A 23,179-nucleotide genomic window follows, 5' to 3' on the forward strand; every position below is an offset into this window, starting at 1 on the left:
AACATGAACACGGCAATGGATCTTCAAAAGAGATTTTAGAGGAAAGAAAAAAGGTATTCTGCACATTCAACACAATTTGCCAATGTTCGTAACAACGAACTCTTCTATGCTGCAGACACTTTCATTCTTTTCCCCTTTTGTATATTACAAGTACGAAAATCAAAATGAAGAGTTTCATCTGATGCTACCTCATGAGTCATGTTACAAAAAAAGATCACTTAGACAACACGGAAGGAGTCGGCTATTTTTTTCAAGTCCTTGTAATGCCTCTTCCACTGAAGACCTACAAAACCCAAAGCAAGTGTACGGTTACTTTGTCTTCATGTATGGCCACTGAATCACTTATTTTTTCATAAAAAGCAGCACGTCAAAGTGGAGTAAGTATCCTTACCACTTCCGGTTACGTTAAACAAGTACAGGCGGTTCCCAGCTGCAGTTGCTGTTATCAGAGCATGAGGTGGCTCCAACTCATACTGGTAATATGTTCTTCCAGAGTCTTGTACGACATTTATGCTCATAACCTTTCCTTCAACATTTTCGCCAATAACTTCCGGTCCAAATGCGTTGATTACTGTCTCTGGACGTCCAATTTTTTCAATTGTGGCATCTCCATCAAGATCTGCGCAACAACCAAAGTTTAAATTTCATGTTTAAGATTGATTCAACTAATAGACCTGCACTTGCATCTAAGTTTTTAGGTCCTGTTGCTGAAAGAAACTGAGAAATGTTGATTGTTTCAAGACTCACTATCTGCAAATCTCAGAACGGGAGCAACAATGACAGAAATGCGTCCCTCCTTGGGGCTACCAAATCTCAAATCGATCTCTGTACCGCCTAGATCTGCTATTGATACTGGAACCTGTTGCATGGAATACAAGACAAATACGTAAAATTGAGGCAGTTTTCAGACAGAAGGTAAAACACAATTTCTTGGGGGAGAAGATACAAGACAAGAAAACTCAAGCTTGAATCTTTCAGTGTTCTTTAGCAACACAAATATCATGTACAACGTAAGCTCTTGGCTTTAACGGATTGGATTATTACCTCTTCCCAATCTTGAGGAACTGAAAAGAGATAAGGGATGATAGGGCTCCAACCAACGCCATGCCCTCCGGACTTCTCATCCGGTCTCCGGTATGTCCTCCAACCTGTCTAAGCATATACTTCACAGTGAATGAGACTGCAGGATTTTGTTGCTAACTTGCTATGAGCACTGTAAGAGGAAGGATACCAACCTTGTTCATCCGGTTCGGACAGACCGGGAATCCGGCCGGCCAGAAGACCTTGTTTCACCACTGCCAATCCCTCTCTCGGAAAACCCAACACTTGAGAAGAAAGCAAAGAAACTCCTGCGGACAGCAACACTGATCGTCTCTTCAAAATCCCGGAGAACTTATCAGCTTCTCCATCAACCAAATCATTTTCTTTCGAATTTGAGGCAGCTTTTGTCCTGCAAGTTCCACGTTCCAATGAAGACTGAACCACCAAACCGTGCGAGAATCTGCAACTGGTAAGCAAGGCTGTTGTCATTTCCTCTACCACTTTACTAGCACAAGAGACAAGTGAGTTTTTCGGTAAATTTTTCAGTTTGTGACCAGATAAATTTAAGACCAATAGAATCGTGTGGAAGTTGTGGTTCTCGGTGCTTCTGATTTGTTGAGTATTTGTGGTGCACAAATCTTGGATTTTTCCTCAGAATGAATGACACGTGGAGCTTTATATCATTTGTGATAAATAAATCTTTTTCTTTACCAACAACAACATTAATAACGTTAATGCGTTAAATTGCTAGTTGTTAAAAAAGAAAGAAATCGGTAAAAGTCAAACTAACACTAAAGTGCATAAACATAGTTGTTTTCTGCTATTGCAGTAAAACGTTATCTGCAATAAATAAAGCCCTTTGGCGATTACATTTTTTTGGATACAAGGAGGGAAATTGAAAAGTATAAACACTTTCAACTATCAATACACAAAATACAAAAATAAATTTAGATATGAAATTTAGAACGACAGAGAAACTATAGAAAGAAGTTGTACAGATGATTCCATGCCATAGTCAAGGCAAAGGCATCGGCGGTCTCCAATCAGAAAATTCTACCAAGTTTCTATTTACAACAGATCCATTGTGCAACCAGAATATTTCCGTCGACTGGTGAAACAGCCTCACTTTCCTCTGAAGCTCCCAAAGAATCCCATGCATTGCCGAACACGAAGCTGATTCTGAAGCATACGCCCATAAACATCGTACTTGTCTGCCCCGGCTTATCATCCCCTCTATATTTTTATCTGCAGGAGAGGAATAACGAAGAACCAAAACATTAAAAACAGAAAGAAGAAAGCTACGATCTGCTGAAACAAAATTTAACCCGGTGTAAGATGTGATGGAGTGCTGCATTTGACCTGGTATTGACTCTAGGTACTGCAAAAGCTCGGGACCTATTAAAGTAGATGGCCATTTAATTGATATCTGGGTGTAGTCGACAACATTTTGGAAAGGCAGTTCCACTTGATCTGATAATAGCACAGGGACACACTCCTGCAGCAGCAAGAAAAGCATTAAATCTATGACCAAAAGACTTATATGTAAAAAGCACAGAGTGAGAGAGAGAGAGAGGGAGAGACCACAAAAAAAGCCTCGTAAAATCGAAGAGTCCATGATGACTCCCCACGTGGGGCAAGACAGAACTTGGCGTTGTGCAGGTGTTCAAAGTAATCTATCCTTCCCAATTTTTCAGGGCCACTGAACTTCAACTCTGGACATTCCAACTGTTTATAATATCAACAGGCATATTTGAATATCTCTCCTTAATAACAGAGTAAAAGCTAAAGTACTAATTTACCAATTAAAGATAATCATGTCCAATGATACAAATCAGGCATTTGAATCCAAAAACAAACACAAATTCCACCAAACCAAACAAAACAAATGGATAAACTAAAGGAGAAGGTCTAGGTCTTTAACATAGCAAAAGTCTAGCGACTCAATCACAGCTCAAAGCCAACGTCCAAAGTCAAATGTTCAGTTCAAAGATTAAATTCCAAGGGCTTAAAGACCTGAAGGTTGGTGAAACACGAAGTTGGTACCTTTTTTGTGCCTTCACAATTTCTTCAAACCGCATAAAAACATTTCAAAGATTATACACAAGCTATTTGTATTTAGAGTTCACAAGTTCCAACTGGTTATGTGCTTATCAAGTAAATGCACCAAATGTGCCTTCATTTGCTTAGTTCCACAAACTTTCTAAGTGGATAACCATTTAACAGAATCAACAAATATCTGGAGGGTAAGTAGAATCCTACAAATATTTAAACTTCATATTTGAAATGAACACCGCATCAAAGCTGGAAGAACATCACATGCATAAAATTCCACAATTCATGTCATACAAGGAAATACACCTTATCTGGAAATTTCTTTGAAAGCTCTATCAACTTAAGACGGCCAGCCTTTCCTTGTGCACGGCCTAAATAGTTTGCCAGATACTTCCTCTTTGATATGGGCAAAGGGTGGACCAAGGTGGGCCCGTTTGTAGTCATACCGTCCTCAACATTTCCGGGAATTATGATATCTTTCCATGTATTAAAGGCACTTGTATCTTTCTTATCAGTCCGATCACCCTGCACTAACATATATATTAACTATCTTTAATGCAATCAAACAAATTACAACTAGCATAGCAATGCCATTACCAAACTGCTTGAAATGTGGAAACAACAGATACCAAAGAAACTTGTACGTCCTATATATGTAACATGTTACATGTATGATCTATATATGAAAAACAAAGAAAAAAAGAGTGACAATGAGACGTGTTGAACTTTATTTTCTTAACGATAACTTATTTCAGGTGGAATCTTCTAATATAAGTCAAATATTGGATATGTAATACCACCGTATATTAAAGCCCTCTCAACTTATTCTAAGTTAAACAGTTCAACCATGCCCTCTTTTTCTCTGGACTTTCATTGGGAATAGCAACATAGATTGTGACGTTCCAAACACATCTAGCACTAAATTTAATTTTGTTTTGTGCAATAGAACCATTTATTCATACAAGGTAATGTTTAATATCAAATAGTGATAATACAAAAAGGCATGAGGTTTGACAATCAAGGGTTGATGACATCACCACTGTGCCTCTGACATTTACAGATTCCTAATGTGGAAATTGAGGTCAACTTGATTGATACTAAATAGTTATGTCCTTAATGATAATTTTAGCCATTCAATAGCACTGCAAAATTTGTAGAATACCTTAAGCATAAAAGATAAGCTGGAATAGGGAAATACCTCAGTGGTAAGAATAATGGAACGATTTATAAATGTTGCCCAAGATCTAAATAAGTGAGCTCCAGCACCACTGCAGTTGAGAAAGCAAGAAAGTGAGCATCATTGACAGAACAACTTGACAAAGTTTGATATATTACTTTCAGAAGAACAAAATTTTCATAAGTAGTAACTTTTGACAAGTCCATTGCATTGTTATGATAAACTTTAAACAATTTTCTCAAAATTAAATATAGGGAAATATGATAAACTTATCACATTTTCCATGGAATATTCATGCAATTGAAAGTCCGAAATCTTCATTTCCATAAAAAATGACAACAAAAATATAATGTTCAAGATCTGATTTCTTCCTTCTATCCTAGGTCAGATAAAAGGATCTGCAGGATTTAAGCGTTTTACATCCCAAATCACACAAATAGGGCAATACCGGAACCACTCAGTTAATTCATTTTACTGACTGAGCTAAAGACCCATATTAGTTGTTTCTTATTAGCCTTCTTCCAACATGTGTGCTCAACATTATGTCCCAAATATTGCTCTGATACATATACACAACAAAAAACAACTACTTGTCTGGTTATGCTCATCCCCCAAATAAAAAGATTTAACGCCGGCACAAGGTATGATTTCAGGCCAAAACCAAAAAGAAAAATCATTAATGACCTTTAGGAAACAACTATACCTTGGAAATACGAAAATGTGGTCACGGCCACCAGATCGCCTGAAATACGGCATTTGACTTAACACCTGCAAGGAAAATTTTGACGGATTGAGCATCACATAACAAGATTTAAGCTTATGCAAAGATACAAGAAACGCGTAGGCTAAAAGTTTTCGAAGGTAACGAAAAAGAATTTACCTTCACATATGTCTGGTTAATCTCCTTATCATTAAGACCCCCCATCATCCGAACGCATTTAGTATATGTAGGCACAAAAAATAGGTCTGCTTCATCTTTCTTCCTTGTCCGGAATCTCGAATTTAGCAGTAGCCTGTGTATTTTAACCTACATTTCATAACCAACCACATTCAAGGCTACATATCTGACCACATACTTGCAAAAAGAATTTCAAAAAAGTTCCTTTTTTCATCAATTAGCAAGTTTTTCGGTGAAAAGACACAAAATCCGTGACCAATAATTCTACAGAAATTAAATTCTCTTAGAAATTTAAGTTCATTAAACGACTAAAAAATTGAAGAAATTTTAATTTCAAGCAAAGCAAAAAACAGTGGGAAAAAAGGAAATTACTTGCGTGCCCCACTGGCCTTTCAAGCAAGCCTTGGGGTCGATGACACCATCGCGACCACGCATCAATGCCTTGAGGCCGTCGATCTCGCGGGCATCGTAGACGTAGATCTTGAGGTCGAGTTGGGGGCCGTACCCTCGTTGGGGCCACAAGAGATCTCGGCCGCCGGTGACTTGGACGGAGCTCCGTGAATTGGGGAGGAGATCTACGGCGGGGAAGTGAGAGGCGCAGGGGCGGAAGGAGCGGTCTAAGAGACTGGTGAAGAAGAAGGTGGCGGCGACCAAGAGGAGGGCTCCGATCTGGTGCGTGCGGGTGCAGAGAGGCTGGTGGTGGTGCTGCGCGCTGAATGGTCGGGGTTTGTTGCTTACGCTTCCCATTTTCAGGGTGTGGAAACGAGTATCATCAGTGCTGGTCCTGCTGGATGGCAGTGAGGTTCTTCCGCTTCTGGGGATGAAGGGAACGAGTTGAACTCTTCTGTCACAGTTTTATCTGTCCCTCCCTGTCCCTGTCCTATTTGGTTGACACCTGTACAAACTTTACAAAACCACTTAACCCCGCGAGAAAACTTGCATAACACGATATTGTTATGCTTGTTAATCGCAATTCAAATTCTACTTTGATAACGACTTGCCAAATCTTAAATAGTATGGATGAAAAACGTATCAAATAATCAGTTTCGAAAAGACACAATCTTTGAGAGACCAAAAGGAGGGAAAGAGAGCGAGGTCGAAATCATGGGTTGGTTTCTTACATGTTTTGGTTCTTCCAAAGACAAAAAAAAGCAGGAATAATCAGAGGGAGTTATCAGGAGAGCATGGTGGTGTGTGGAAGGGATTACAGGATTTGGTTGGACGGGGAAGGAGATCCTCTGTTCTTTTTTTCATTTTTTTCATTTTCAAATTTATTTAAAAGGTGGTGGTGGTTTGGGTTTGCAGGAATTTGGATGGTGGTGGTTTGGATTTGCAGGGATTTGGTTTTGCAGGGAGGGAGGAAGGGTGCAGGAATTTGGATTTGCAGGGAGGAAGGAAGGGTGCAAGGATTTGGATTTGCAGGGAGAGAGGAACGGTCCAAGGAGGGAGGAACGGTGCTGCTGACTCCTAAGGCCACCTCCAACCGATGGCTGGCCAGAGGTCTCGTTTTAGCCATCTGGCCCTCCAAGATTCTCCAAGATATTAATATTTTAATGAACAGTACATGGCCATATTTGCCTCCGTCTCCAACCGAGGGCCAGAGGGCCAGAGGGCTCGTTTTAGCCCTGTAAAAAAAAAATCGTCTTCAACCGAGGGTCAAAGGGCCATAGGGCCAAACATAATTTATTATTTAAAAACTACAACTTAATTTTATTTAAAAATCATGTTGGTTAGTGTTGTATAATTTTTATGTCGGTTAATGTTATTTAATGTTGTTTCATATTGTTTAATGTTGTTTCATGTTACTTAATTTAATTTAATGTTGTATAATGGCTTAGGAAGTTATAGGAAAAAATTAGAATTTAAAAAAAATATGAAACAAATTTTGTGAAATAGAAGTTATAGGAAAAAATGGAATTTAAAAAAAAAATATGAAACAAATTTTGTAAAATAGAAGTTATATGAAAAAAATATGAACCAAATTTTGTAAAATATAAGTTATAGGAAAAAAATAGAATTAAAAAAAAATGAAACAAATTTTGTAAAATAGAAGTTATAGGAAGTTATAGAAAAAAAAAAGAAAAAAAAGGTTTAAATTCATAAAAAAAAAAGGTTTAAATTCATAAAAAAAAAAAGGATTTACAACGGCTAGTGGCGCTAGCCGTTGGAAGTTTGAATTCAAAATGTTATTTCTGTCGGTTATAACCGACAGAAATAATATATATTATATTATTTCTGTCGGTTACAACCGACAGAAATAAGAAACATTAAAAAAAAAATAGCTAGCCCGGGGCTGGCTGGCTGGCCGAAAGCAGCCAGCCCTCCAGCCCTCCAGCCCTCTCCGATCCCGTGGGGCCCTCCCAGATTCCCGAGCCCTCTGGCCTAGCCCTCGGTTGGAGACGGTTTTAGGGCTATTTTCGGCCCTCTGGCCATCTGGACCCTTCGGTTGGAGATGGCCTAACGACACCACAATTGGGCTCAGCTAGGGATGAGCAAATATGGGTAACTGCGGTTACCACCTATTTAAATTAAATGGTTACGGTATGGGTAACTGTTTAGATAAATAAACGGTTATACGGTTATGGGTATAACCGTTTACCAGCGAAGTTTAAATAGGCGGTTATGGGTTTAATCGCGGTTATAAACAGGTAACCGTTTACCCATTTATTTTATATATGTAAAATTAACACAAACCATGATTTCTAGGGATGGAAAAAATTACCAAAAATTCCAAACTTAACCGAAAAAATCCCAAAATCGAACCGAAAATTTCAATAGAGAGAAAATCAGCCAGCATCTTATTTTTCACATTTCATACCATTTACAAGTCTAGATAGAAGCTACAAAATTGGTCATAAAGTCATGTCATTGTTGATCATTGATCCAAAACCAACAAATAATTCAGCCAGCATCTTAGTGGTGTTGCTAGTTTTGCCAAGTTGAAACAGTTAAATATATATATATATATATAGACACATATATATATATATATATGTATATGTATATGTGTGTATATATGTGTGTGTATATACACACACGTATATATTATGAAACAATCAGATGTGGACTTTCCGTACTCACACACACATATATATACATGAAACAATCAGATGTGGACTTTCCGTCGTAGTGATTGCATCCGATTTTCCCTCTGTAGTAATCGTGGACCATATCTGAAAATTTGGTTTGAAATTGGTAAAAAAAAAAACATGTAGACGGATAAAAAATGGATAATGGTAAAAAAAGAAAGATAAATGGGTTAAAAAGGGTAAATGGGTAAACGGGTATTAAACGGTTACGGTTAAATGGGTATGCGTTTATGGGTATGGTTAACCGTTTATAAACGGTTATGGATATGGGTATAACCATTTAGGCAATTACCCAATGAGTAAACGGTTATGCGGGTATGAGCATAAACGGTTATGGGTAAATAACCGCCCTGTCTGCCATAACTGTTGCCCATCCCTAGGCTCGACGTCGTGGACATAGCAGCAGTTGCGCTGCAGACGGAGGGAGGAATCGGACCTCACAATTGTGGACATGGTTCGGCAAGAACCATGTGGAATAGCTGGGAATATTTAATTAGACTGGGTTCCACATATATGCCACGTGAGCCACTATCAGAAGTTTTGACGGAAATTTAACGGAATAATCACATTGATTTTCAACAGTCATATTTAGGAACTACATTGAATGATTTTCAATTTCAAGAATTACCTTGATTGGGTGCGTCAATTTCAAGAATTATTTGTGATAAAAACCCATTTATTAAAGGACCGCTTGGATTATCACTTCTATAGCACCAGTTAAGAAACCAGCAGGAAAACCACCTTTTCATGAATCACTCATTGCCACAATCTCCCAAGTGCCTCCATTTTCCTTCAAATTCTTCATGCGTTGAGCTATAAATTGGCAAATAGCTTCAAAAGGAAAGGGATGTAGGACATGGCCCTTGTTTCGTAGGGCTTTCCTGATTTGAACAGGAACTTCAAAGTGATTGCCAGTCACAATAATGAACCACATTAGGTAGTAGTTGCTTGCTTAGACAAAAATGCTTCAGATTAGTAGGATTAACCGATAACTAACATAGAAAGATCGATGCAAGAAAAAACTGAAGTGGGACTGTGGCAATAAGTTGCATATCAAGGATAGCTACAATCTTGACCAAGCACACTGAGATAAATACAACAACAACAACAACAAAGCCTTTTCCTACTAAGTGGGGTCGGCTATATGAATCCTAGAACGCCATTGCGCTCGGTTTTGTGTCATGTCCTCCGTTAGATCCAAGTACTCTAAGTCTTTTCTTAAGGTCTCTTCCAAAGTTTTCCTAGGTCTTCCTCTACCCCTTCGGCCCTGAACCTCTGTCCCGTAGTCACATCTTCGAACCGGAGCGTCAGTAGGCCTTTTTTGCACATGTCCAAACCACCGTAACTGATTTTCTCTCATCTTTCCTTCAATTTCGGCTACTCCTACTTTACCTCGGATATCCTCATTCCCAATCTTATCCTTTTTCGTGTGCCCACACATCCCACGAAGCATCCTCATCTCCGCTACACCCATTTTGTGTACGTGTTGATGCTTCACCGCCCAACATTCTGTGTCATACAACATCGCTGGCCTTATTGTCGTCCTATAAAACTTTTCCTTGAGCTTTAGTGGCCTACGGCGGTCACACAACACGCCGGATGCACTCTTACACTTCATCTATCCAGCTTGTATTCTATGGTTGAGATCTCCATCTAATTCTCCGTTCTCTTGCAAGATAGATCCTAGGTAGCGAAAACGATCGCTTTTTGTGATCTTCGCTAGATTGCTCCGGTCATTAGTATGGATAAGTATATAAATGGAAAGAGATAGGAAAGCAAACACAAGATGTACGTGGTTCACCCAGATTGGCTACGTCCAAGGAATAGAGGAGTTCTCATTAATTATGAAGGGTTTACACAAGTACATAGGTTCAAGCTCTCCTTTAGTGAGTACAAGTGAATGATTTAGTACAAATGACATTAGGAAATATTGTGGGAGAATGATCTCGTAATCACGAAACTTCTAAGTACCGGAGTGTGGTATCGTCTTGACTTGCCTTATCTGTCTCATAGGTAGATGTGGCATCTTCTCTGGAAGTACTCTTCCTCCATCCAGGGGTGGTATCTTTAACTGGTCGAGATGCACAAGGTAATGTATCAATTTCACTTGAAGCTTACTTGTAGTTTCAGGCTTGGTCAAGCGCGATACAAACCATATAGTAGGAGTCCCCCAAGTCGCCGAGCTAGGGGATCTGCTGAAAGAGGTGACAGACAAGGTAAGCAATTAGAGCTCCAAGCAATCAGTCTCAGATCAGAACTTTGATTTCGAGTTCCGGCTGATTGTTCACATTCTCCCTATCTTGCAGGCAGCATGAAGGATAAAGAGAAGAAAAATGGGACGAGATGATATGGGATACTTTTGCTTTTGAAGAAGTAACTTTCCACAGGCTTATTCTTGAACTGGGCTGGAGGGTTTTCTGGTTTCCTCCAGAGTATAAGGTCGACTGAAGAATTTGAGGGTCAAAACAAGTCCATCAAATCTAGAGTACGTTCAACCCTGCTGATATGGGATACTTTTGCTTTTGACAGAGTAGTGGATGTATCGGCACGTGTGCTGTTACGTTTGTTTCCACATGCTTCCTTGTATCCTTCTCACTTGCCCTATTTGTTCCTCAGGCAGATGCGGTATCTTCCCTGGAAGTATAAGATGTTGAAGATGAGTACTCGAGAGCAATGCCAGGTAAGTAATCAGGTAAGGGGTTCCAGGCAGTCAGTTCCTGACTGGAAGCTTGATTCCAGGTGCTGACTGATTGCTCTCTTTCTCCTTGTCTTACAGGTAAGAATAAGGCCAAAGGAAAAGACAGGAAAAAAGCATGATATGGGATACTCTTGTTTTTAACCCTGATGATATGAGATATTCTTGCTCTAGTATAGCTTGTTTGTAGAGGTATTATCGGGAGGAAAGAAAACTGAATATTTCGAAATGCTTCGTTGGGAGTGCCTTCTCAGATATGAGGAAGGGTTGAACATTTTTGCAGGTCTGCCTGTCCGTTGGGGATGGAGGTCGACATATATAGGAGTCTCCCTAACAACAAGTAGTAATGTTATTCCTTTACCCTGCTTGGTCATAGCACGGTAGTGGGAGCTGCCAGCTTCACATGTTTTAACTCTGTTATAGCACTTTGAAAAAGTGGTCTATGGTATCTGGAAAGCTGATGTTGCGTGTGAAGATTACAGACAAGCTTTATCCAAGGAGATCCGGCTCCTGAAGTTGGGAAAGTGGTGCCTCTTCAGTTTTCGAACAAGCAATCATGTCGGGGATCTGACTCTCGAGATTCGGAGAACGATGACTCTTCGATTTTTGAGAAAGCAATCCTGCTGGGGGTCTGGCTCTTGAGATTCGGAGAGCGGTGTCTCTTCGATTTTTGAGAAAGTAATTATGTTGGGAGTCTGGCTCTCGAGATTCGGAGGGCGGTGCCTCTTCGATTTTGGAGCAAGCAATCTTGTTGGGAGTGTTTTCTCGAATGTGAGTAAAGGTTGGGCATTTTTGCTAGTCTACCTTGCCACGAAGCACAGAGGTTGACACACAGGGACTTTCCAATTATCCAGCAGTGGTACTGTTCCTTTACCCTTGTTGATAATAATATGGTAGCTAGACCTTCAAAATTTATGTGTCTAAACTTTGTTAGTGCTGTTTCTTTACTATTCTTTTACCCTTCTTGGTCAAAGCGATGTAGTGGGAGCTGCAAGCTTCACGTGTCTCAACTTTGTCAAAGAACTTTGGCAAAGTTATTTGTGGTACCCATGAGCTAATGTTGCGTGTGGGAAGTGGGTGATTGAACAGTAAGATTCATGTGCTTTCTACTTCACCAGAAATCTTCGACAGAATGCCCATAATTTCCGCAAAGATGAGTGTGCGTGTGACAGGTGCTGACAAGGCTGGAAAAGTAGGTGCCTCTTCGATTTCTGAGATCGGCCCTTGTGGTCTCTGAGCAGCCCAACTTTTGAGAAAGCAAGCGCCTCTTCGATTTCTAAGATCGGCCTTCGTGGTCTTTGAGCAGCCCAGCTTTTGAGAAAGCAAACGCCTCTTCGATTTCTGAGATCGACCCTCGTGGTCTCTGAGCAGCCCAACTTTTAAGAAAGCAAACGCCTCTTCGATTTCTGAGCAGGCGCCTCTTCGATTTCTGAAGCTTCGTCGAGTGCAGATTTTTATAGAGGCTGGCATTAAGTTCCAAAGCACACTTGAATCTCCACCAGTAGAAGCTCCATTCTTGCACTTCTAAGATCTTGATTTGTCCGACCTCTTCTCTCTTCAACACCTTTGAAAATGTCTGGCCCTCCGACCGTCATTTTGACTTAAACCTTGTTGAAGAGGCAGCCACGCCTTCTCCAGACAACATATGGCGCCCATCCTTCGTCTCCCCTACTGGTCCTCTTATCGTTGGGGATTCCGTGATGAAGAATGATATGACCGCTGCGGTGGTGGCCAGGAACCTTCTCACTCCCAAAGATAACAGACTACTTTCCAAACGGTCTGATGAGTTGGCTGTTAAGGATTCTCTGGCTCTCAGTGTTCAATGTGCAGGTTCTGTGTCTAATATGGCCCAACGCCTATTTGCTCGAACCCGCCAAGTTGAATCATTGGCGGCTGAAGTGATGAGTCTCAAACAGGAGATTAGAGGGCTCAAGTATGAGAATAAACAGTTGCACCGACTCGCACATGACTATGCTACAAACATGAAGATGAAGCTTGACCAGATGAAGGAATTTGATGGTCAAGTTTTACTTGATCATCAGAGATTTGTGGGTTTGTTCCAAAGGCATTTATTGCCTTCGTCTTCTGGGGCTGTACCGCGTAATGAAGCTCCAAATGATCAACCTTTGATGCCTCATCCTTTTAGGGTTCTGTCCAGTACTGAGGCTCCGAATGATCCCCCTCCGGTGCCTTCTCTTTATGGGGCTCTACCGACTGCTGAGACTTCTCCTAAGCAACCTTTGTGAAGGCTCCCTCTTGTTTGTTTATTTTGACTCGTGTATATGTACATAGTTGTAACTTATCGGGGATATCAATAAATAAGCTTTCCTTCATTTCAACGTATTGTGTTAAATACACCAAAGCCTTCTTCGCTAAGTTCTTTGAATTTTCTTTTGTTGAAGCTTGTATGTTGAAGCTTTGTGAGTGGAGCATGTAGGTTGAGGTAGTGTTCCCTTAATTTCCCGAGTGAGGAAAACTTCTCGGTTTGAGACTTGGAAAATCCAAGTCACTGAGTGGGATCGGCTATATGAATCTTAGAACGCCATTGTGCTCGATCCTGTGTCATGTCATCCGTTAGATCCAAGTACTTTAAGTCTTTTCTTAGAGTCTCTTCCAAAGTTTTCCTAGGTCTTCCTCTACCCCTTCGGCCCTGAACCTCTGTCCCATAGTCGCATCTTCTAATCGGAGCATCAGTAGGCCTTCTTTGCACATGTCCAAGCCACCGTAACCGATTTTCTCTCATCTTTCCTTCAATTTCGACTACTCCTACTTTAGCCCGAATATCCTCATTCCTAATCTTATCCTTTCTCGTGTGCCCACACATCCAACGAAGCATCCTCATCTCCGCTACACCCATTTTGTGTATGTGTTGATGCTTCACCGCCCAACATTCTGTGCCATATAGCATCGCCGACCTATAAAATTTTCCCTTGAGCTTCAGTGGCATACGGCGGTCACACAACACGCCGGATGCACTCTTCCACTTCATCCATCCAGCTTGTATTCTATGGTTGAGATCTCCATCTAATTCTCCGTTCTTTTGCAAGATAGATTCTAGGTAACGAAAACGGTCGCTCTTTGGTATTTCTTGATCTCCGATCCTCACCCCTAACTCGTTTTGGCCTCCATTTGCACTGAACTTGCACTCCATATATTCTGTCTTTGATCGGCTTAGGCGAAGACCTTTAGATTCCAACACTTCTCTCCAAAGGTGAAGCTTTGCATTTACCCCTTCCTGAGTTTCATCTATCAACACTATATCGTCTGCGAAAAGCATACGCCAAGGAATATCATCTTGAATATGTCCTGTTAACTCATCCATTACCAACGCAAAAAGATAAGGACTTAAGGATGAGCCTTGATGTAATCCTACAGTTATGGGAAAGCTTTCGGTTTGTCCTTCATGAGTTCTTACGGCAGTCTTTGCTCCTTCATACATATCCTTTATAGCTTGGATATATGCTACTCGTACTCATTTCTTCTCTAAAATCCTCCAAAGAATGTCTCTTGGGACCCTATCATACGCTTTTTCCAAATCTATAAAGACCATGTGTAAATCCTTTTTCCCATATTTACATCTTTCCATCAATCTTCGTAAGAGATAGATTGTCTCCATGGTTGAGCGCCCTGGCATGAACCCGAATTGGTTGTCCGAAACCCGTGTCTCTTGCCTCAATCTATGCTCAATGACTCTCTCCCAGAGCTTCATTGTATGACTCATTAGCTTAATACCCCTATAGTTCATGCAATTTTGTACCATCAATTTCTTGATAGCGATTTTACCACTTGTAAAACAAAGGGTTAAACCATAGAAAATTCTTGCAAGAGAACAAGTGTTTGTAGTATAGAATGGTTCAAGCAAGGTCGATCTCCTCAGGGACTGATATAAACAATTTACGAGTTTTTGTGTATTTAACTTATTTAACTCTAAGAATTACACTAATTTGACGAAACTAAATATTACTAGATGTGACTTAAACAAATATCTAAAATGGGAATTGGTTTATAAGGATAATGATTCAACTTAAACAAAACAAGTAAATAAGGAAATTTAAGATGAAATAAATGATTGAAGAAAAATAGATTGACAATATGCTAGAGTTCAACCTTTACCAACAACACTCCTACGTAACTATTCCAATTGCTTAAATAATTGAAAACACACATGCTTTGAAGGTTGGATTTTCCTTGTGTATGTTTTACTTGTGACATTCAAGCTAAAACGCATACCACTACATGCAACTTATCCATGACATTTGGATTAAATATAAACATGAGTGATTCATTAATCTTGGTGAAAATCCTTTTGTTAAACCATATAATCCCTAAGAGCATGATATTTACCTTAGGAGAATACAATCCTCAATCACAAGAAGCACAACCAATTTTAACGTGACATTCGTTCAAAATTGCATCCGATAACTTTTCTAAGCATCCTAATGGTGATCAAGCATCAAGGTACATAGATAGTTTAATTCGGTGATTGAAAATATCAAAGCAAGCATGTAACAATACTTAAGCAATTGAAAAATAAATCTACGTATTCATGTTGCGGCTCATGGCCTCACTCTAGCATAATAAATTAGTTACACATAATTATTTTGATACATAAGAAATTATTCATAACAGAAAATAAATAACTAAGAAAGAAGACACCCGTTTCTTTTCTCCCGTCGCAAGTCTATGTGAAATTTTCCGTGTGCACTGCCTTCTCCTGCTCCTGACTTCCTCTTTCCTCTGCGCCTGGTTCTCAGTCCGTGTCTCCCTCCTCTGCTTCTGCTCGTCCTTTATTTTTCTGCCCCCGTTTCGCACTGCCCTCCTCTCTTCTTGTATTCTTTTTTTTTTCTTTTCCTTATTCCTTCTGTCAGTCCATCCCACTATGTCAGTTTCCATTTCTTTTGTTATTATTTTCTCCTCTCTTTCTCGTGTGTCCTCTGCTTTCTTCAATCTTTATTATTTTTTTATTCTTTTCTTTTCTTTTCCTTCCACTCCTCCCTGTTTTCTGCCTTTTAATTATTCTTTCTTTGTGTCAGTCCTCATCTCTGCCAGTCTGTCCCGTGTCCTTTATTTCCCTCTTCTTTTTATTTATTTTTTCTTTTTTTCTTTTTCTTTCCACTCTTCTTGTCTGCCATCTTTTCTGTTATTCTTTTCCTTTTGTCCATTTTGCATGAAACTGATCCTAAAACAAATTTAATTGCATACTAACACAAAATAAGGTAAAATGCCACAATTTTAATACAAAAACATCACAAAGACTTTAGAAATGGATGGTATAAATGCATGAAATATATGAGTGATCAACTCTCTCCCATAGCTTCATTGTATGACTCATTAGCTTAATACCCCTATAGTTCATGCAATTTTGTACGTCGCCCTTATTCTTGTAGATAGGCACCAAAGTGCTCGTTCGCCACTCATTTGGCATCTTCTTCGTTTTCAAAATCCTATTGAAAAGGTCAGTGAGCCATGTTATACCTGTCTCTCCCAAAACTTTCCACACTTCGATTGGTATATCGTCTGGGCCTACTGCTTTTCTGTGCTTCATCTTCTTCAAAGCTACAACCACTTATTCCTTCCGGATTCAACGATAAAAAGAGTAGTTTCTACACTCTTCTGAGTTACTCAACTCCCATAAAGAAGCACTCATTTCATGTCCTTCATTGAAAAGATTATGAAAATAACCTCTCCATCTGTCTTTAACCGCGTTCTCTGTAGCAAGAACCTTTCCATCCTCATCATTGATGCACCTCACTTGGTTTAGGTCCCTTGTCTTCTTTTCCCTTGCTCTAGCTAGTTTATAGATATCCAACTCTCCTTCTTTGGTATCTAGTCGCTTATACATATCGTCATAAGCCGTTAACTTAGCTTCTCTCACAGCTTTCTTCGCCTCTTGCTTCGTTTTTCTATACCTTTCACCATTTTCATCGGTCTTATCCTTGTATAAGGCTTTACAACATTCCTTCTTAGCCTTCACCTTTGTTTGTACCTCCTCATTCCACCACCAAGATTCCTTTTGGTGTGGGGCAAAGCCATTGGACTCTCCTAATACCTCTTTTGCTACTTTTCGGATACAACTAGCCATGGAATCCCACATTTGGCTAGCTTCCCCCTCTCTATCCCACACATACTGGGTGATTACTTTCTCTTTGAAAATGGCTTGTTTTTCTTCTTTTAGATTCCACCATCTAGTCCTTGGGCACTTCCAAGTCTTGTTCTTTTTTCTCACTCTTTTGATATGTACATCCATCACCAACAAGCGATGTTGATTAGCCACGCTCTCTCCTGGTATAACTTTGCAATCCTTACAAGTTATACGATCCCCTTTCCTCATTAGAAGAAAATCTATTTGTGTTTTTGACGACCCACTCTTGTAGGTGATCACATGTTCTTCTCTCTTCTTAAAGAAGGTGTTGGCTAAGAAGAGATCATATGCCATTGCAAAATCCAAGATAGCTTCCCCATCCTCGTTTCTCTCCCCAAAACCATGGCCACCATGAAAACCTCCATAGTTGCCTATCTCCCTGCCCACGTGTCCATTTAAATCTCCTCATATAAATAACTTCTCCGTCTGAGCAATTCCTTACACCAAGTCTCCAAGGTCTTCCCAAAATTTCTCCTTCGAACTCGTATCCAACCCTACTTGAGGTGCGTACGCACTAATTACATTGATAAGTTATTGTCCTATTACAATCTTGATTGCCATGATTCTATCTCCTACCCTCTTGACGTCTACAACATCTTGTGTCAAGGTCTTGTCCACGATGATGCCAACACCGTTTCTCGTTCTATTTGTGCCCGAATACCAAAGTTTAAACCCTGAGTTTTCTAGATCCTTTGCCTTACGACCAACCCACTTAGTTTCTTGTAGGCACATAATATTTATCCTTCTCCTCACCATAACTTCCACTACTTCCATAGATTTTCCCGTTAAGGTTCCTATATTCCACGTTCCTAAACGCATTTTGCTCTCTTGAACTCTACCCTTCTGTCCTAGCTTCTTCACCCTCCCCCGTCTAATAGGATCAAAGTACTTCTTTTGTGTGTCCCGTGTAAAGTTGATAGGAGCATATGCTCCCAAACAACTTTGAGTGGAGTCGTTCGAAAAGAAGTTTCTATGGCCCCCTTGCTCATTTAACACTGCATCCGGGTGCCGATGGAGATACAACGACCCTTGCTCACTTATCACTGTGCTCGGGCCACACAGCGCGCCACTTACAGGTGACGTCCTAGCTTTAGCGCGATTTCGTTCTGGATTCATTTTCATAAGGATTCGACGTAATCATGGAGTGCCGGCTGTCGACTACCTGACGCCCTCCCCCTCCTCCTTTATCCGGACTTGGGACTGGCAATGTAAGATAAACTTACATAGGCGGAGTTCACACTGAGATAAATAGAAAAGAAAAAAAAAGACAGCCCTCAAGTCCTAGTAATCAGCAGCTCTCCAAGACACTATAGGCTACGAACGTTGGTCGACTTTTGAGTGTCATAGCATTATATGGTATGGTCGAGGTCATAAATCAACGAATTCTATGACGTAGCAGTCCTGCAAGGGACGTGTTATTTATTGAGCATAAATGACATAAACTGACAATGAAAAAAATGATTTAAACTGCATATTTAGAACGTTTAGAAACTTGACAGTACTCAGGAACTTCGGTTTAAAGTCAAATAACATATCTCAAAACCAATGTGATGCTTTTGGTTTAAAATGTGACTTCAACTCATTTCCTGATGGACCTTAATTCTAACTAGAGGAAAGTTTCAGTGTAATTGATAAATCTGACCTAGTAATGTGGAACACTTTGTTCCAACTTAACAACAGAGTTATCTTTTAAGCATTCTCGACCATTGATTCTCTAGCACATGATCAATCTAATTATATGCCTAAAAACAATTTTTTTTCTTTGATATTTTCCATTGCCTTCATATATATAGTTCTTGTATCTTCCCCTGTCTCTCTCCCATCTACTATTTACATCGGTCATCCATTACCTTTAGGACTATAGCAGGTGTCATGGACGATAATGGCCTTTTTCCTGGCCTGATAAAATTGGTTGGTGCTGGTGGTTGACTTGTAGAATCATTTCTAGGTATAGAGAAGTCCATTTCATTGTTTAAGACTATTCCAGTACTCGACGATAGTACATGTACACCGAAGTATCCATTCACGGTACTAGTCATGGAGATGGCATTTTCCTGAGGATCTATGACAGATAAATGACTAGTGTCGTGATCATCGATCTGACTCCACTTAGTGTCTCAGCAGATACAGGCTTCCTCAGCTTAACTCTATAATTTTACAGATCCTTCATTCTTAGTATTCCTCCAAGCTTCTGAATATCACCAACCACTCTCAATCTAATCGATCAATTATACAAGGCTATGGGATCAAACTCTGAAATTTGACCGAGTGTCTCTACCAGTTTCATGTTACGGCATGTCTCACCTGTCTTCAAAAGAGTCCCGTTTAATGTAAATATATGACGAAGTTCCTCGTCTGCCAAGGTTCCTGATTTTGTCTTAACCATTTGCATGTGGAGTTATGGTGAAATCAAAAATCCTAAACGAGCAGACGAGCAGCAGGTCTTACAAGTCTTTCCCACGAAACCCTTCCATCCATGTTTCCAAGTTTCATAAAGACCCGCTAGTTCTCCTAGAATTGCTCCAGAGAGAGCACCTTTACATTTCGGAGTTTCATTTGCCAACATCGATATTCTGGAAATTAAAATAAATATAAAAAAAGCTAAATACGCGATGTTTGTTATCGCAATGTTTTACGCAATAGTGATTGTTTTCACTCAAGTGATAGTCAATTAAGGAAAGAAATTCAGCAAAGCACGTAAAATACAAACCTCAGAAGCAAGCAGGGGGCAGTTTCTCTTATATCAAAGGCTTGTGCTTCACCGCTGGCTAGCCTTACAAGCATGAAAGCTCCGCTCCAAGCCCGCTTGATGCTGGCACAACCTCTAAGCACAGAGCAGCAACTACTGATGCATCAACGGCGTTGCCACCTTCACGAAGAAAATCCATCCCAATTCTAGAACATTGGTGATCATCAGTGGCGAGGTGCACTGAAATGACCCTCTCGCCTTCTTTTGGTGAAACCGCTCGTAGCATCAATGCTTGAGAGGAACACAAGTACGATGGTAAGCAACAACAACGGCATCAGATATGCAAGTAAAGAATCAACAGGAGAAACATAATCTGATCAACAACTTTTGACTCTCAAGTCTCAACCAAATGAAAATGAATTGGCAACAGGAGCAACATAAACACATTGAAACACATGTTATTTTCGTCGTGAATTCATGGTAATTAAAAATTTACTTCTCACATTTGACTCCTATGAGGGTAAGTGATGCAATGCACGACATTAAATATAGTTTTTATATTAAATTTGATTTTTTGTGGCTTTTCATATTTCAAAGCTATGTTTTATTAGGTTTCTAGTAACTATAATGGTTAGTAATAAGTATTCATCCTACCAGTGTTTGTAATCTCTCTATTTAAAGGACTCCATATGTATGTTTAGGAAGACTTGAATGAATTAAAATATATTTTGCTTTGTGCAATTGAAGTGAGTGATTTCTCCTTCCTCAATCAAGCATTTGGCTTGGTCGTGTGAGCGAATCCACGATTAGCGACGTGAGCGAGATCCGTTGCCCCCGATTGAATGAATCTCAAGTTATCTATCCCCCTCTCCTCGATACCCTTGGTTTTGTCCTGCATCAGTAAGGCTTTGATTGTTACTCAAGCTATGATCCATTTATATATCATAGAAAGTCTGGTATTATTTAATTTATTTTGGTGGTGCTATTCACGTACTTTTTTTACCTTTTGAACACCATTCTTAATTTTCAATTGTCGGATCGAATGAAAATCAAATAACAAAAATGAAAAGAGGTACATGGAAGATAAAAAAAGGTGTGTGGCCACGTTATCCTTTACTAGAGTTTCAATGTAGTTTGTACTCAAATGAAACAGTTAAATGATGACATGGAAAACACACGTACTGGCTTGGCTGGCTTTGATGCTTTCTCTTCTTGTATTTTTTTTTTTTTATAGAAAAATGTTAGTAACCCTTGCACTAAATTTTATATTTGAACTTTTTTACCTTTTCAAATGACACGCGTAATTTTTTACATAAAAAACTACCTTTATGTTGTAGGCCTATTTGATTGAATAATCTAGGGTTTAGAGAGAGAGGGGGCCGGCAATAATGGGGGAGAAGAGAGAGTGATTTAATTGTAAGATGTGTGTGATTCACCTCATTGTGCCTTTATTTATAGTAGTAGGATAGGTAAGAACCTTTCCCTTTAGGATTACAACATTTAATAGGTAATCTACTCCTAATAGGAATATAAGATATATTCTCATATCTACTAGGATTTACACAATCACATTCTTATTCTAAATATGACTACAACACTCCCCCTTGAGTGTGTAAATACTCAACAAACCATTGCATCGGATCTTTAATAGATAAGGTAGAATAGTTGATAAAGTCATCGGCACAACTGGTGATCACGAGTCTCAAATTTAAGTGAAGTATGCATTTGTAGTAAAACTCACAAAAACCTCGCTATGGTAAAACCCAAGGCATGGGAAAAACCCATAGATTAAGGAGAAAAGTGAGAAGTATGCATATGTCTTTAAGCAATCATCAAATAAGACAAAGGTAGTGGACTCAGCGGAGTATGATCATCACAGGATGGATGCCTCATTAAAATCTCGTTAGGGAGCAAAAACCCAATGGAAAAAATGCTCCTAATCGTAGGAAAATGGTACATTAAAATCATGTGAGTATGCTTCTAAATACTCCCCCTAAGTTAGACATAACTTCTAAATAAGAGAACTACAAGCGATTCAACTCATATAATTTACGCATACCGATTCCTTGGACGAGCTTCTGAAAAGTAGACTTGGGGCATGACTTGGTGAAAAGATCGGCCAGGTTGTCCTGGGAACGGATTTGCTTGACTTCAATGTTCTAATGATGTTGTTGCTAGTGTGAGTAAAAGAACTTCGGCGTTATGTGCTTGATGTTGTCTTCCTTGATGTATCCCTTCTTAAACTGCCTGATACATGCCGCATTGTTTTCAAAGATCGTCGTAGAAAGGTTAACGACTGATGTAAGACCACTAGTGCTTCGAATATGTCCCATAACTTTTCTCAGCCAAAAGCACTCACGCGATGTTTCATGCAGGGCAAAAATCTCAGCATGGTTCGACGAAGTCGCAACTAGTGTTTGCTTGGTAGACCTCTAAGATATAGTGGTATCTCCAACGGTAAAGACATAACCCGTTTGAGAATGTACCCTATGTGGGTCAGAATCAATCCGATGACCATAGGGGGCGGCAACACTCGAAGATTTGTGGGTATAGAACAAGCCCAAATCCGTTGTACCATTGAGGTAATGGAAAATGTCTTTAACAGCAAAAGATTCACAGCGAATGAGATGTAAGGTCTAGTGCATTGAGCCAAATAAGGCCCCAATTGCACTTAAGTAAGGAACTTTGGGTTCCAAAATCTCTTCCTTATCCTTATTTGGACAAAAGGGATATCGTTTAACAACTAGAGTCCAAACGACCATGGGTGTACTCGAAGGCTTCGCTTTATCCTTATTAAAACGACGCAACACATTTTAGGTGTAGTTCGATTGATGTACTAGGATTTCATCCGAACAATGCTCAATCTCCAAGCCGAGACAGTATCGAGTTTTCCCAAAATCTTTCATCTCAAATTCTGATTTCAAGTGTGCAGCAATTTCCTCAAGCTCCGCGGGAGTCCCAATGAGGTTCATGTCATCGACATAAACTGCAACGATTGCAAATCCATAATGTGACTTCTTTATGAACACGTATGGGCATAATTCGTTGTTCACATAACCCTGACTTGTCAAATATTCACTCAAACGGTTATACCACATCCGCCCAGATTGTTTCAATCCATAGAGTGACCTCCTCAACCTAATTGAGGGAGTGTTCTGTGGTTCAGAACTATTTGAACCAGTCAATGGAAGTCCTGCTGGAACTTTCATGTAAATTTTCATATCTAGATCCCTATAGAGATACGCAATTACCACGTACATAAGTTGCATATTCAGTTTTTCGAAAACGACCAAACTGATTAGGTAGCGGAACATTATAACATCCATTACGGAGGAATACGTCTCCTTGTAATCAATCACAGGGCGCTGAGAGAAGCCTTGCCCTATGAGGCGTTCT

General features: G+C 39.8%; 2 protein-coding genes across 2 annotated transcripts; both read right to left on the minus strand.

Moving 5' to 3' along the window:
- Positions 1 to 75: 75 nt before the first annotated feature.
- LOC126586803 (psbP domain-containing protein 4, chloroplastic-like) lies at positions 76 to 1,849 on the minus strand. Its single transcript, XM_050251747.1, has 6 exons — positions 1,828 to 1,849; positions 1,236 to 1,691; positions 1,045 to 1,148; positions 748 to 859; positions 392 to 619; positions 76 to 283 (listed from the first exon to the last, which is right to left on the minus strand). The coding sequence occupies exons 1-6, from the start codon at positions 1,847 to 1,849 to the stop codon at positions 219 to 221; spliced, it is 987 nt and encodes a 328-aa protein (XP_050107704.1). The 3' UTR covers positions 76 to 218.
- On the minus strand, positions 1,839 to 6,624 carry LOC126586660 (probable beta-1,4-xylosyltransferase IRX10). Its single transcript, XM_050251581.1, has 9 exons — positions 6,290 to 6,624; positions 5,541 to 6,072; positions 5,151 to 5,297; positions 4,974 to 5,038; positions 4,292 to 4,361; positions 3,400 to 3,618; positions 2,623 to 2,766; positions 2,401 to 2,536; positions 1,839 to 2,286 (listed from the first exon to the last, which is right to left on the minus strand). The coding sequence occupies exons 2-9, from the start codon at positions 5,913 to 5,915 to the stop codon at positions 2,057 to 2,059; spliced, it is 1,386 nt and encodes a 461-aa protein (XP_050107538.1). The 5' UTR covers positions 5,916 to 6,072; positions 6,290 to 6,624; the 3' UTR covers positions 1,839 to 2,056.
- Positions 6,625 to 23,179: the final 16,555 nt, after the last annotated feature.

This window comes from Malus sylvestris, chromosome 10 (assembly GCF_916048215.2).
Source record: "Malus sylvestris chromosome 10, drMalSylv7.2, whole genome shotgun sequence".
Lineage (NCBI taxonomy): Eukaryota > Viridiplantae > Streptophyta > Magnoliopsida > Rosales > Rosaceae > Malus > Malus sylvestris.

Excerpts from the sequence above, each read along its gene's own strand:
- LOC126586803 (XM_050251747.1), bottom strand. The coding sequence starts at position 1,849 with ATGTTTATGCACTTTAGTGTTA. Across the intron at positions 860-1,044 it reads TTCCTCAAGATTGGGAAGAG|GTTCCAGTATCAATAGCAGA; the intron begins GTAATAATCCAA and ends TCCATGCAACAG. Across the intron at positions 284-391 it reads GTTTAACGTAACCGGAAGTG|GTCTTCAGTGGAAGAGGCAT; the intron begins GTAAGGATACTT and ends TGGGTTTTGTAG.
- LOC126586660 (XM_050251581.1), bottom strand. The coding sequence starts at position 5,915 with ATGGGAAGCGTAAGCAACAAACCCCGACCATTCAGCGCGCAGCACCAC. Across the intron at positions 5,298-5,540 it reads AAGGCCAGTGGGGCACGCAA|GTTAAAATACACAGGCTACT; the intron begins GTAATTTCCTTT and ends TATGAAATGTAG. Across the intron at positions 2,537-2,622 it reads TTTACGAGGCTTTTTTTGTG|GAGTGTGTCCCTGTGCTATT; the intron begins GTCTCTCCCTCT and ends TTGCTGCTGCAG.